General features: G+C 42.1%; 2 protein-coding genes and 1 non-coding gene across 3 annotated transcripts; 2 read left to right on the top strand and 1 right to left on the bottom strand.

The window, feature by feature from the left end:
- Positions 1-209: 209 nt before the first annotated feature.
- Positions 210-5960, top strand: mak16 (MAK16 homolog). Its single transcript, XM_003224206.4, has 10 exons — positions 210-336; positions 579-628; positions 1586-1695; positions 2232-2296; positions 2604-2755; positions 3410-3464; positions 3991-4065; positions 4295-4405; positions 5193-5246; positions 5680-5960. Exons 1-10 carry the CDS (start codon positions 322-324, stop codon positions 5872-5874), a joined length of 882 nt encoding a protein of 293 aa, XP_003224254.1. The 5' UTR covers positions 210-321; the 3' UTR covers positions 5875-5960.
- Positions 5961-6172: 212 nt separating this feature from the next.
- On the bottom strand, positions 6173-12400 carry tti2 (TELO2 interacting protein 2). Its single transcript, XM_062961238.1, has 8 exons — positions 12287-12400; positions 11812-12251; positions 9507-9693; positions 8546-8638; positions 7924-8111; positions 7691-7834; positions 7005-7167; positions 6173-6466 (listed from the first exon to the last, which is right to left on the bottom strand). The coding sequence occupies exons 1-8, from the start codon at positions 12398-12400 to the stop codon at positions 6347-6349; spliced, it is 1449 nt and encodes a 482-aa protein (XP_062817308.1). The 3' UTR covers positions 6173-6346.
- A 313-nt stretch (positions 12401-12713) lies between these two features.
- On the top strand, positions 12714-12811 carry LOC134293566 (small nucleolar RNA U13). Its single transcript, XR_010000519.1, has one exon. It is a non-coding gene; the product is annotated as a small nucleolar RNA U13 (small nucleolar RNA).
- The last annotated feature ends 597 nt before the right edge of the window (positions 12812-13408 follow it).

Here is a 13408-nt window from a genome sequence, read left to right as displayed (position 1 = left end):
TACCTTACCTTTTTATACTGTACAGGGCTTGGTCCCCTTGGGGAGATAGACCGGATACAGAAATAAAGTTGTTGTTGTTATTATCCGCCGGGCGCTGCCACCTGCCGGCGAAAGAAGGAGCTACACTAAATCCCGAAACTCTCTGGTCTCGACTGGTCTTAACGTCAGTGGAAAACCTTTACCTTTTTTTACTATACAGCAAGAGCATGCGCAGTGACAACGCGGCTTACTAGGCTAAAGTCCGTAAGTCTCGCGAGATCTGGTCCCTCCTTCATTGAGTTGTTCGAATCACTTCCGTGGAGCCGTCCTCGTGGTTGCGGGATGCATTCAGACGACGTGAGTCGGGGAGGGAAGAAAGATGCGAGTCTGGGAGGGGGTTTGCACGTGGGGGGGGGGGGGGACCGGAAGATTAAAGTTCAAGGTGGGGGAATCCTGTGGGTCTTTCCTTCGGAAGGAGTGTCTTAAGAGGGGGCCTTCATTGTAGCACCCTGGCAGTGGAGTGCTTTTAAACAGTTTTAAATAGAGTTTATTGCTTGTGATGTTTTCTGTAAGTAAACTATAATATTATCTTTTATCAGATTGTCTGGGACACTCTTGGCAACAGACAGTTCTGCTCATTTAAGATCAAGTGAGTATTCCTGATCTGAGTTCTTCTCTCTGTCTTGAATTCAAGTGCTATAGAATGCATTGGTTCTGCTGTTTCGCCCAGTTTATTTCAGTCGGTTTTTCAACTGCCTTATTTATTGACTAAGCAAGATTTCTAACTTGTTGGTGATACCCTTGGATCTAAAGTACGGTCCTGCCACAAGGCTCAGAATTAGTGTTCTGTCTCTATTGAAATGTATAAAATTTATGTTCCACTTCTTTTCATAATCAATATCATCATTTAATTACTTATTAATCACTCTCCATCCAAGATGCTCTAGGCGATTTACAAGATAAAATTGTAAAGGATAAAAATACATACATACAAATATTGATAAAATTAATATAGATTAAAAGCTCTAGTAAAGAGCCAGGTCTTGAGTGCTAGGGTAAAAGGCCCTAACTCACGCATGGCTCTCATATAGGGCAGCAAGGCATTCCATAAGGCAGGGGCAGGAATAGAAAAAGCTCTGCACCTGGTCCTTTCCAAGTGCACTTCTCTAGGACCTGGTATATAAAGTAAGTCGCGTTGGGATGGTCATTGCGACCTCCGATGATGGGAGAAGGAGAGACAGTCCCTAAGGTACGATGGGCCCTGGCCGTAAAGAATTTTAAAGGTCAGAACTAGCATCTTATATAGACCACGGAAATCAGTTGGAAGCCAATGCAGATGCTGCAGCACTGGTGTTATGTGGCATTTCATGGGTGTTCTTGTGAGTAGCCTGGCTGCCGCATTCTGAACAATACGGAGCTTTCGGGTCGTGGACATCGGAAGGCCAACATACAGGGCATTGCAATAGTCCAGCCTAGACATGACCGTGGCATGGATGACTGTTGCCAGCGTCTCATCAGATAGATAGGGTGCCAGTTGCCTCGCTTGTCATAGATGGAAAAAGGCCTGTTTGCTGGCAGCAGCGACCTGCTTTTCTCTTCTTTGCAGGACAAAAACACAGAGCTTTTGCCGGAATGAATTCAATATCACGGGCCTGTGCAACCGCTCCTCCTGCCCCTTGGCCAACAGCCAGTATGCAACTATTAAGGAGGAGAAAGGTGAGGATCTTTGGATGGGTTCCTGGAGATGATGCTCCGGTTTCGTTGATTTGATGAAGGGTCTATAACAGAGCTTTCCAAACCTTTCATGTTGGGAACACACTGTTCAGATATGTGTTCTTTTGTGACAAGGTAATTCAGTTTTACGAAGGAGATATAAAACGCTTTTCTTTTCACATCAGTTTTTGTTGCTCAGCTAGAACTTGAACAATTAAGTCAATCTCATTCATATTTGCACAATGGGAAGCCCTGACAGCGCCTATGGGCTTTGCAGTGCTTTTTTCACTGTTGGAAACCTGTTAAAATGGTTGGCTGTTGACAGAATAAAAAAGGAAAATATTGGAGAAGCTGCCAACTTTGAGTAGATCTCATAAAAAGTGAAGTAGTGACAGTTACCCTTTTGCAAGCAGACTGAAGTTTCAGTAATTTTGATTTTGTGTTTTGCCTTCTGTTGTGGCATATTTCTTCATCTGATGACTTGAAGGTATGGCAAACCTGGCATTAAATGAATAGAGGTGTATACTTTTCCTTTCCAGGACAATGCTACCTGTACATGAAGACCATTGAACGGGCTGCTTTCCCCAACCGGCTGTGGGAGCGGGTAAGCCATCCTTCTAAATTGCCAGTCTGCACGTGGCCCTGTTGATATTTGTTTCATATATTGTGCTTAAGGTAACAAAATTAAATAAAATTGGCAACAAGAAAGAGATAATCTGTCACGCTCCAGTGTTGTTGGGCTGCAAGTGTTTACCAGGATGCAGAATCAAAGGCTACTCTGAAAAGATGATATTGAAATTCTTGTTTGTTTCACTGTTGACCTCTACCTGTCCCAGACATGATGGGCTATGTGTTACTTCGTAGTCAGACTTGGCCATTACCTTCCTGTTTTTCACCTTATTTGCTGGCAGGTCCGACTGAGTAAAAACTATGAGAAAGCACTGGAGGAGATTGATGAGAACCTGATCTACTGGCCCCGCTTCATCCGGCACAAATGCAAGCAGCGCTTCACCAAGATCACACAGTACCTGATCCGGATCCGCAAGCTGACGCTGAAGAGACAGTAAGTCAAGTCAACGCACAGCCTTGGATTCACATCTTTTGCCCCATTCTGGCAAACAAAGGGCAAAGTCCTCTCCTGGCTCTCCAAGAGCGCCAATTAGCCTTTTAAGGAAGTGCTTCCTACATAGTTTAATATTTAGAAAGTCTGTTTTGCAAAACCATGAAGAGAATGGAGCTTATCTTAATTTGGCCTTGAGGGTGCTACGTCAAGGGATGTGGCCCTTTGGTGTGCTGTAATGCATGAGTCAAAGTACATTAGCCTTTTCATGAGGCTTTTGCTTCTCTACAGATTTACACTAGTTCTTTCTTTAGCATTTCTTCTGCTCTATCTAGTGATGCTGTTGACTTAGGTGTTTCCTATATGTGTCATAAAGCAAAAGGAGACCCCAGTAGACCCTTCTTACTAGCATAGCTTGAGATCTTCCAGATGTGTTAGACTCCTTTCCTTGTAGCCCAAAAAAGTGGTGAGGGATGATGGATATAAGTTCAAAGACCATAGTTCAAAGACTGGAGGCCTCTTCAGAGTTGTATACAAGTGCCTCATTTGGCCAGCTACTTTATTTATTATGAATATAATATTTATATTTATATTCAACCTTTCTGGAACAGAATTGAAAGTGGCTTCCCTTTACTAACCACATCTTGCCCTTTGCAGGAGAAAGCTCGTTCCATTAAGCAAAAAGATTGAAAGGCGTGAGAAGAGGAGAGAGGTACAAACATTTTTGTTTATATTATTCAACCATAGAAGAAAAACAATGGACTTTAATTTGGAAAAAAACCCGCTTATAAATTATTATTGACACAACTGGGATAAAATACACTGAACATTGTGCATAAATGGTAGAGTCTCGCTTATCCAAACTCTGCTTATCCAAGGTTCTGTATTATCTAACGGAGTTTCCCTTTTAGTACTCAATGTTTTTGTAGTCAATTTTTCAATACATTGCAAAGTTTTGGTGCTAAATTCATAAATATAGTAATTATTACATAACGTTATCGTGTACTGAACTTTTGCTATCCATTTGTTGTAAAGCATGATGTTTTGGTGCTTAATTTGTAAAATCATAACATAATTTGATGTTTAATAGGCTTTTTCCTTAATCCCTCCTTATTATCCAACATTTTCGCTTATCCAATGTTCTGCCGGTCCGTTTATGTTGGATAAGTGAGACTCTACTATTATTCCCCTTAAATTCTTTCTCTTCCAGCATTAACCTCATCTTCCTATCTCCCCAGGAAAAAGCTCTGGTTGCAGCTCAGCTGGACAATGCCATTGAAAAAGAACTGTTGGAGAGACTCAAGCAGGACACGGTATGGTCTCATAAAGCAGTACATGAAGTTCATATTATCAGATGATTTCCAGTAAACAGTGCTTGAAGTGACACTGACATATATACCTAAAAACTATTACTATTTGGCCAGAATCTAAAAATTCCATAACGTGTTTTGAGAGCTCTGGCTTTGGGGGGATTTTTCTTTTCAGTTCATCTGTGGGTTGGCTATCATCTAATCATATTTTGCTTTTTCTTGGCCTGTTTAGTATGGCGATATCTATAACTTCCCTATCCATGCCTTCGACAAAGCTCTAGAACACCAGGAGGTGGAGAGTGAAAGTGACTCAGATGTGGAGAAGGAAGAAGAGGAGGAAAATGTAATTTTTTTGTTACTTTTTTGCACGTTTTTCGTCTTTCCAATCTGGAAGGAATTTTGTTTTCCAGATAATCTTATAATGTATTTGTTTTGGAATGCAATCCTTTCCTTTTAAATTTCCTCCTATAGTAAATAATAAGGGAAATGTAACAATGGCTGTGTTATTCATCTCCTTGTAATATTAAATGTTTATGTGATTAAGATACAAATCTTAAAAAGATGCAATTATGTATAGAACATTATTGTTACTGTCAGTATCAAGAACCTAGGTTGTCTACCGGTTTCAAAAGAAGCCATGATTATCTTTTTGCTGTGCCAAAAATGCTGTGTATGGATGTGTGCATATCCTACTTCCAGTTCCATTGGTCAGTGACAGGGAGTTGCTTGAAAGATCATTTGTGGAGCTGGAATTATGAAACTGAAATTTAAGTACTGCTCTCTAATTGAGTTTACTTACAATTTCAGTGAAGCAAAAAGGAAGTTTGGTAATCACTCTCAAACTGCATGGAAATAGTTGGCATATCAGATGAACTCTAAATAGTCTATTTAGTCAAAATCAGTTCAACAAAAGATATAAAAGTACACCATTTGTGGAAGAGGTCCCCAGAGTAGATGGCAAACTCTTGTTTGTGGTCTTCATCATGGTTCCATTAGATACCATTAGTCTTTGGATTTGTTCATCTCTGTATACAGATAAACTCTTCATTAAACAGATTTGAAGTTTTATGAGAAGAAATGTTTCCCTCTCTTTCTCAGTATGCTCAATTTTCGCAATTTTATCTCTGCAGGATTCAAAGAGGGAGTTTGTAGAAGTGGATGAGAGTGATCTCAGTGACTTTGAGGTAAGTGAAAATTTGGGAGGTCCCCTTGCTCTTCTACAGCCTTTCCTCAATCCGTTGCCCTCCAGATGTGTTTGACACCAGCTTCCATCTTCTCTACAGCTACCCTTCCCATGGAAGGAATGGGAATTGTTGTCCAACACATTCAGGGGGGCACCAGGTTAGGAAAATCTGCCATGTTCTTAAGCCAAAATGTGTGATACTGTAGTGCTTGTGTTCTTTGCCTCCCACTTCTAATATTATACAATTTTATAAGTCATTTTTATGTATAAGATACACACATTGCTAATTTCATACAGTGATAGATATGTTCTTGTATTTAGAAAACAGCAATATTGGAATCTAATTTGAGTGCCCAAGTTCAGCACTTCTACTCAGGCCTCTTGATTCATCAGAAGCATTTGTCTTCACTACTAATACCCTTTCTCTGTTCAAGGATATGGATAAACTGGCAACTACCAGTGATGAAGATGAGGAAGAGGCTACATCCAGTGAGGATGAAGAGAGAGAGATGGAGCCCAAGTCCAAGGGGAAAACTCCTCTGAAGGGGCCAGCAAGAAGGAAACGAGCTTATGTCGAAATAGAGTATGAGCAGGAAACAGAACCACTGTCAAAATCAAAAGCAACGTGACTTACCCAACATTTGTGAACTGTGATATACTGTTCGAGGAAAAACTTTTAGCAACTTCAGTGATGAAAATACTCATTCAAAAACAATCTCAGTCCCAACGGGTATTCATTCAGCTGAAGGACTTGTAATACTGTTTTTCAGAAATGCTACAGTGAATGTTTTGGAAGTATACTTTTGAATACTGAGAAACATGAAAGGTTCTGAGGAAAGTATATTGTTTCTCCCACTAGCTTCAGATAGTATAGACACTGAGTCAGCTCATGGGAATTGTAAGTCAACAGTGAGATAAATGCGCAAATGCTTTTCAGGCTTTTATTATAAAAGTGATATATTAATAAGTGAAGAAACTATACATTTCAATTTTTTAAATAATGTATTATTTCCCATTATAAAGAGTTCTTGTATCAGGATAAGCAGGCTGTAATTTACAAAAAGAGAGTTAGTCTTCCAATCTTGAATAATCTAATCCTTACTAAACATCTTTATTGAGCTTTCCAGGAGGCCAAACTTCTACAGGCTCCATTTGTACTTTCTTCAGGTAATTCTTGAGGTGATCATTTTGACAATGATGGTAGACTCCTTGCAAAAGAATCTGGAATTTATGAGGAGAGAAAAACGTACATTATATTTATAGCAGGATTTTTTTATCTCCAGTGATCTTAAAGCAAGGTACATGCCTCACCCTTACTTTATCATGAGAAACTTGTGAGGCAGGACGTGTTGAAATAAAGTGACTTTTAGGGTTTCACTGGGACTTCCTTAAGCCAACATCTCACAATTTTCAGTCTTTCTAACTATATATCACCATACTGGCTCTTTATAACTTATACATGAGGTTGACTTATACACAATGCAGTATAGAAAGCCAATGTGGTGCTAAGTTTTGAATGGCAGAATAGGACTACCAAAAGAAAGAGGGTGAAATAAAATTATCTCATAATAACCAATTGTTTATCCTGCTAAGTAAGCCTCAGTAAGGGGGAAATTACTTTCAGCATTCCAAATGTGGAGGTTGAAAGCTGTAGTCTTCTAGGGTCCTGCGAGGGGAATATGTGTCCTCATCCCCAGGTAGCTGCTCACCTCAACACCTAGGGACAACTGATTAGGGTCTAAATCTAAAGATTTCTCACCTTCACTTGGCCATGAGTAGAATGATCCAATAAGAGAAGGCATTCTGTGGCTCTCTGCAGCAACTCTGCTTTCACCGGTTCAGGTGTAAAACTATTGTCTGTAGATACATCCCACATCATTTTCAGCAAAGCCTTCAAGAGCACACTGAGATGGCAGGTCATTCTGGAACAAAGGAATTGTAAGATCATGTTAGACTCATTGGGAAGTTCCGCTTTTGGCCTATCTTTACTGTTGGTATTAATGACTTTCTGCAACCCCCCCCCCCCCCCAAGGCAATTGATCATCACAGCACTGCAAGATGGTTTGGGCCCCATGGTGGAAGATGATCAAGGATAGCAAATAAATAGGTTAGTGGAGAACTCCTGATCTCTGGTGAGATTTTAGTCCACAATCTCCATTAGCTCCAGGCGGCATTATGGTAAGAGATTACAGGAATTATAATCTGGAGGCCACACATTTTTCATATCCTGCAATAGATATTCTGCCTCTAAGCACATTGAACTAATAAAAAGTGTTAGTTTAAGACTCTCTATTAAGATATGAAACTAAATGTGAACTCTTGGTCCACTCAGTCTCAACATGACTATACATCACACTTCATCCTGAGGAAAAAAGGAGAAGAAGAGTCAAGTATTCTGCCTTGACTTTATTACAGGAAAGGCAAGATATCAATTTAATCAGGTACCTGGGCCAGGTGTGTTGTATAGTACACTTCAGAGTATCCAATATTGCCAATCTAGCAACTTCTTCGGGTCCATCAGCAATCTCCAAGTAGCCAACAATCACTTGTTGTAGCCTTTTCAGGTGCTGAGTGATCTGAATGCCGAATCTTTCAAAGATAAATTAGTTAAAGTTTATATTTGCTTTTAAAGTACACAAATAAGCATGGAGGAAGAAAACAGCAATTCTATCCCTTACCTCTTTACAAAGGTAGGCAGGTTCCTGGCATAGATCCTCCGTAAGGACAGCTGGGGCTCTGCTTCCATGTGTGTCAGTACAAGCTGAAACACTTCATCAGAAGGTGTGACAAGTGGGGGGTTGTGGGACTGCTGTAGTGAGGACTTCTCCAGGATTGGCAGCAAATCCAAGACACATGGCAACAAAATCTGTTTTAGTCATGAGATTATGTTTTAGTATTTATTTGAGCAATTGACCAAAGATCACCCATTGTGTTTCATGGCTCATTGAGACAAGAATGGTTGCCCAGATCCACATGGCAGTATTCTAACTTTGCCATCACTAAGGAAGAGCAATGAGAATAGCTGCAGATTAGTTCTTTAAACTGATTCAAATTTGCAGCAGTAGAAATCATAACAATGAGCTGAAATTCATCAAAACCAACTCCAAGGAGTCTTCAGCTACCAACTGGCTGCAGAGAGCTGAAGGATCACAGACCTGTTTTTAAGCCACTAATAGAGAGTTAAGAGACATGCCTAAAAACACTAGTTCTTAAGGCTGCAATCCTATGGGTGCTTTCCTGGAAGGAAGTAAATGACTCTTGCTTTTGAGCAGACAAGTACAGGGCTATGCTGTAAATTACCTGCATGAGATGAGCCTCCTTGCTGTAGAGGTGGAGGGAAAGGGCATGATTTACAACTTGCACCCTGTTGAATTGGCAGAGGTCAGCTGCAGGCTGCAACAAGAGGAAATCAGTGACAATTTGACTTGCAAAAGCTTACAGAAAGAAATCACCAAGATTTCCATCATTCATGCCTGAGATTAAAAAGCCAAAGCTCAAATGAGGGCTTTACCGCCAGATCTACCATACAAAATAACTAAATAAATGCCATTTAGAAACAGAATAAATTTGATTACAAGATATTTAGCATGAAATTAGATCCTTCATGTTCTGCTTGGGAATTTCTCAAGACCTCTAAGGTAGCCACGGTTGAAGGCAATAGCTATAAAGGCTTTTACATGAGTCACCAAGACTCACGTAAAGTATAACTTCCATCATTCACAGAAACCAAAGCGGACAGACCTGGACTATTCATACCATCCATGTCCTGATTTCAAAGGTTTTTTTGCAAGCAAGCAGAAATGTATGTGTCCTGTTGATTTTGATGGTTATTTTCTGGTTGGAGCTAACATTGGATTTATAAAGAAAAAAAAGCAAAGGAATGGGTCTGATTATTATTATAGCTTCATCTACACTGTGCTTTGGCACTAATCCCATCGCAATGCAGACTTGACATGTTGTTGACTTAGATCAAAGTCTGGTTCCCTTGATAATCTCATAACTGTTGATTCTCATGGCCATTTTAGTCCCATGATAACTGAGGTGGGTCAATAGCCCCATTTTATGTTGGGGCTGACATATTTCTTACTCTGGAGTTATAGTAATTCAGGAAGACATTTTCTTCAGCCACTGATTTTACTGGTATTGGTTATTTTTAGAAATGAGGATTCAGTTCTGAGACCCTGTAACACGTATGGATATATATGTAGGTGATAACAGAGATGCCACCACTCCCCCCCCCCCCCCAATTTTCTTTCCTTACCACATTCCTAATGATGTGGTGCAGGCACTTTACTCCCAGGATTTTGTTTTCCACACGATAGTCATCTGACAGGAGCAATGCAGGGGGCAGAACCTTCTCTAAATGCTGGCTGAGCCAGGGTCTTGTGACTTGCTGGAGCACTGAGCAGAAGATGTACTTTGCTGATGGGTTGTGCTGCCATGTTTCTCTGAAGCAGAGGAAAGAGAATCATGATACCCCTGAGAAGGTTTGCAATGTGGCTTTGAATAAATAGCTAGAAAGGGGCAAGCCACAACACAGGAAGCTCCTTTCTACAGATCAGACTTTCTTTCATCTGCCTCACCTTGTATTATCTACTTCTGACTGATAGCAGTTCTTGAAAGCCATTGGCAAAGAGAGGTCTTGTCCACTTCAAGGTATCTGATCCTTTCAACAAGACATAGGGGATAATTTTCAGGATCTCTGAGAGAATGTACAGTAGAGTCTCACTTATCCAACATTTGCTTATCCAACGTTCTGGATTATCCAATGCATTTTTGTAGTCAATGTTTTCAATACATCGTGACATTTTGGTGCTAAATTTGTAAATACGGCAATTACTACATAGCATTACTGCATACTGAACTACTTTTTCTGTCAAATTTGTTGTATAACATGATGTTTTGGTGCTTAATTTGTAAAATCATAACCTAATTTGATATTTAATAGGCTTCTCCTTAATCTCTTATTAGCCAACATATTCGCTTATCCAACGTTCTGCCGGCCCGTTTATGTTGGATAAGTGAAACTCTACTGTATGTCAATGTGTTATGTCAGAGAACAATAGACTATAATTGTGACATTGTTAAGATCCCACATGTGGCTTCCTGACTGTTAGAATTATGGAGAGTCAATGTAGTAGTAAATAGTAAAGTAAAAGTTGGAAGAATAGTAAAGTTGGAAGAGACCTCATAGGCCATCCAGTCCAACCCCCTGTCAAGAAGCAGGAAATCGCATTCAAAGCACCCCCGACAGATGGCCATCCAGCCTCTGCTTAAAAGCCTCCAAAGAAGGAGCCTCCACCAATGTATAGCCAGACCAATGAGATAACTGATTTCTGTAGACCAATGAGAATGTGTCTTTAATTCTCTGTCAAAGTGATAAAAACCTTGCAGCCTCATTTGGGGGTGCAACAGAGCTTTTTATGCTCCATGCATTTTGTCCTTATTGCTGGCCCAGAATAAACAGCTTCTGCAGTAGGTTGATTGCCAGAGTTCTCTACTTTCAGGACACTTCTGCCTCTTTTCAACCACGGAGAGCTATGCATGATAGCCAGAAATAACTTAACTCATGTGATGAGCTCATACTTCTTTCTGCTTGAAAAGGGGCTGAAGTGTCCTACGAGGGGGAAGTGCCTCAATGTGATGAGGTGGATGAGCCTTAAACAGTTTGGATCCGGCTTATCTCTTTGATTGCATTTCTTACTACGAGCCTGTGTGGTTTCTGAGATCTGCTGGGGAGGCCCTCCTCTCGTTTTCACTGCTCTCTCAAACATGGTTGGTGGAGACGAGGGAGAGGGCCTTCTCGGCGGTGCCCCCCGGCTCTGGAACTCCCTCCCGAGAGAAAATAGACTAACCCACACCCTGGCCACATTCCGTAAACATCTGGAAACCTGTGCATTAATTAAATGTGCACTTGATTAAATTGGCATAAATTGATGACTGTCCCTTACCTCCACCTAGACCCAGTTACTGCTCTTCCTCCGGTCCATTCAGTAGAGCGTTATAAGATATTGTATACAGACAACATTTGCCTTGTCCCCAGTGGAATATGTTTACTGTGCCTGACTAATAGCTTTTGCTTGAGTATGTTTTTATGTATTATATGTTTTATGATTTTATGTTTATAAGTTTTAAATGGTGGCACAGTGTGTTAAAGCACTGAGCTGCTGAACTTGCGGAGCAAAAGGTGCCAAGTTCAAATCCTGGGAGCGGAATGAGTGCTTGCTGTTAGCCCCATCTCCTGCCAACCTAGCAGTTCGAAAACATGCAAATGTGAGTAGATCAATAGGTGACGCTCTGGCGGGAAGGTAACGGCGCTCATGCCAGCCACATGATCTTGGAAGTGTCTACGGACAACGCCGGCTCTTCGGCTTTGAAATGGAGATGAGCACCAACCCCCAGAGTCAGTCAGGACTGGACTTAATGTCGGGGGAAACCTTTACCTTTTATTTGATTGTGTATTGCTGGGCTTGGTCCCCATGTGAGCCACCCCGAGTCCCTTCGGAGAGATGGGGCCGGATATAAGAATACAGTTGTTGTTGTTGTTGTTATTGCTCAGCCCATACCTTCTCAGCTCCGGCTCCAGAAAGCGCATCACCTCGGCCAAGCAGCCTTCGTCTCCCTCGCAGGCGCCTCGGAGGAACTCAGGCACGGACTGACATCCCCGAACCCGGAGGAGGTTGTCCAGCAGCGCCTGGGCCTGACGCGCTGTCCCCGGATGGGCCGAGTGGGCCGCCGCCAAGACGAACACGGGCCCTTCCAAGCCTTGGGCCTCCCCCAGTTTGGAGACGAGGCTGGAGAAGGCGAGGCCGGCATCCGTCTCCCTGTCAGTGGCTGTTGCGTCGGCCCTCGGCTCCAGAGGCGCGGCAGAGCGGCCCAACGCCGCCGCCAGGTCGCGCAGCAGGTCTGCGGCCTCACCCTCGCCTCCATTTGCGAAAAGGCGCAGGGAGGAGGCCCAGGGCTCCTCTCCCGACGCCTCCACCTCTCGGGCCTCCACCGCTTCCCTCTTTCAAAACAGGCCGCGAAGGGGACTCTGTTTACCTCAGGCACACTCCGCAAAGGGCCTTTCCGCTGCATACCAGAAGTCCCGCCTTGTCGCCCCGCGCAGGCGCAGATCCGGGAGCCTATCCCGCTTGGTTTCGTTTGTGGACACATTTAGGCTTGAATGCAACCGGAATTCTGAGACTTGCTTCTCTCTAATTACCTAGCTCTATGAACAGCAATTTCACCTCCTCTTTGGTCTCATTCGTCCGCTCTAGTGAATATTAGCATGTCTAATTAGGCTGGCAAGAACCTGGTAATTTTGGGAGCAACGACGCCATTCCAAGGGATGGAATTAGAATCTTTTTCTTCCAGCAGATATTAAACCATTGAGTTAATCCGCTGCTTTAGTGTTGAGTGTGAGACCACACTAACTTAAAGGTGGAGTGCGTCTCTTAAGTAGTTCCTCATGCGCCCTTATGCTCCGATCCTTCAGGTTCTTCCATGTGATGAGTGGGTTGTTCATGCGCATGCGTGAGATGTGCCGTCCCAATTGTTACGACAGGGCACAGTACCCATCTGATCTGAACCTGCTTAATTAACTTAAGACATTTGTTGAGTTGTAGGTGGTTATTATTGTTTGTTGGGTTATGAGTTTTCTTGTGGTTCTATGTAATGGGATGCTGTGAGTTTTCTGGGCTGTATGGCCATGTTCCAGAAGCATTCTCTCCTGATATTTTGGTCAGATCTATGGCAGACATCCTCAGAGGTTGTGAGGGTTGGAAACAAGGCAAGTGGGGGTTTATATATCTGTCTAGGGTGAAAGAACTGTGTTTGGGGCAAGTATGAATGTTGCAATTGATCGCCTAGATTAGCATGGAATAGCTTTGCAGATTCAAAGCCTGGCTGCTTCCTGCCTGGGGAAAATCCTTTGTTGGGAAGTGTTACTGGCCCAACTGTTTCCTGTCTGGAATTCCTGTCTTTAAGTGTTGTTTTTATTTACTGTCCTGATTTTCAAGTATTTTAATACTGCTAGCCAGATTTTGTTCATTTTCATTGTTTCCTCCTTTTCTGTTGAAATTGTCCACATGCTTGTGGATTTCAGTGGCTTCTCTGTGTAGCCTGACATGGTGGTCTGTCCTCTAAAATCAGGACAGTAAATAATGAACAACACGCAAAACT

Source organism: Anolis carolinensis, unplaced genomic scaffold (genome assembly GCF_035594765.1).
Source record: "Anolis carolinensis isolate JA03-04 unplaced genomic scaffold, rAnoCar3.1.pri scaffold_8, whole genome shotgun sequence".
Lineage (NCBI taxonomy): Eukaryota > Metazoa > Chordata > Lepidosauria > Squamata > Dactyloidae > Anolis > Anolis carolinensis.
Note: the sequence above shows the minus strand (reverse complement) of the source record. Positions and strands in the feature narration are given on the sequence as shown.

Excerpts from the sequence above, each read along its gene's own strand:
- tti2 (XM_062961238.1), bottom strand. The coding sequence starts at position 12,400 with ATGTGTCCACAAACGAAACCAAGCGGGATAGGCTCCCGGATCTGCGCC. Across the intron at positions 8,112-8,545 it reads AGGAGGCTCATCTCATGCAG|ATTTTGTTGCCATGTGTCTT; the intron begins GTAATTTACAGC and ends TGACTAAAACAG. Across the intron at positions 7,168-7,690 it reads ATACAACACACCTGGCCCAG|AATGACCTGCCATCTCAGTG; the intron begins GTACCTGATTAA and ends CCTTTGTTCCAG.
- mak16 (XM_003224206.4), top strand. Across the intron at positions 2,297-2,603 it reads CCAACCGGCTGTGGGAGCGG|GTCCGACTGAGTAAAAACTA; the intron begins GTAAGCCATCCT and ends ATTTGCTGGCAG. Across the intron at positions 3,465-3,990 it reads GGCGTGAGAAGAGGAGAGAG|GAAAAAGCTCTGGTTGCAGC; the intron begins GTACAAACATTT and ends CTATCTCCCCAG.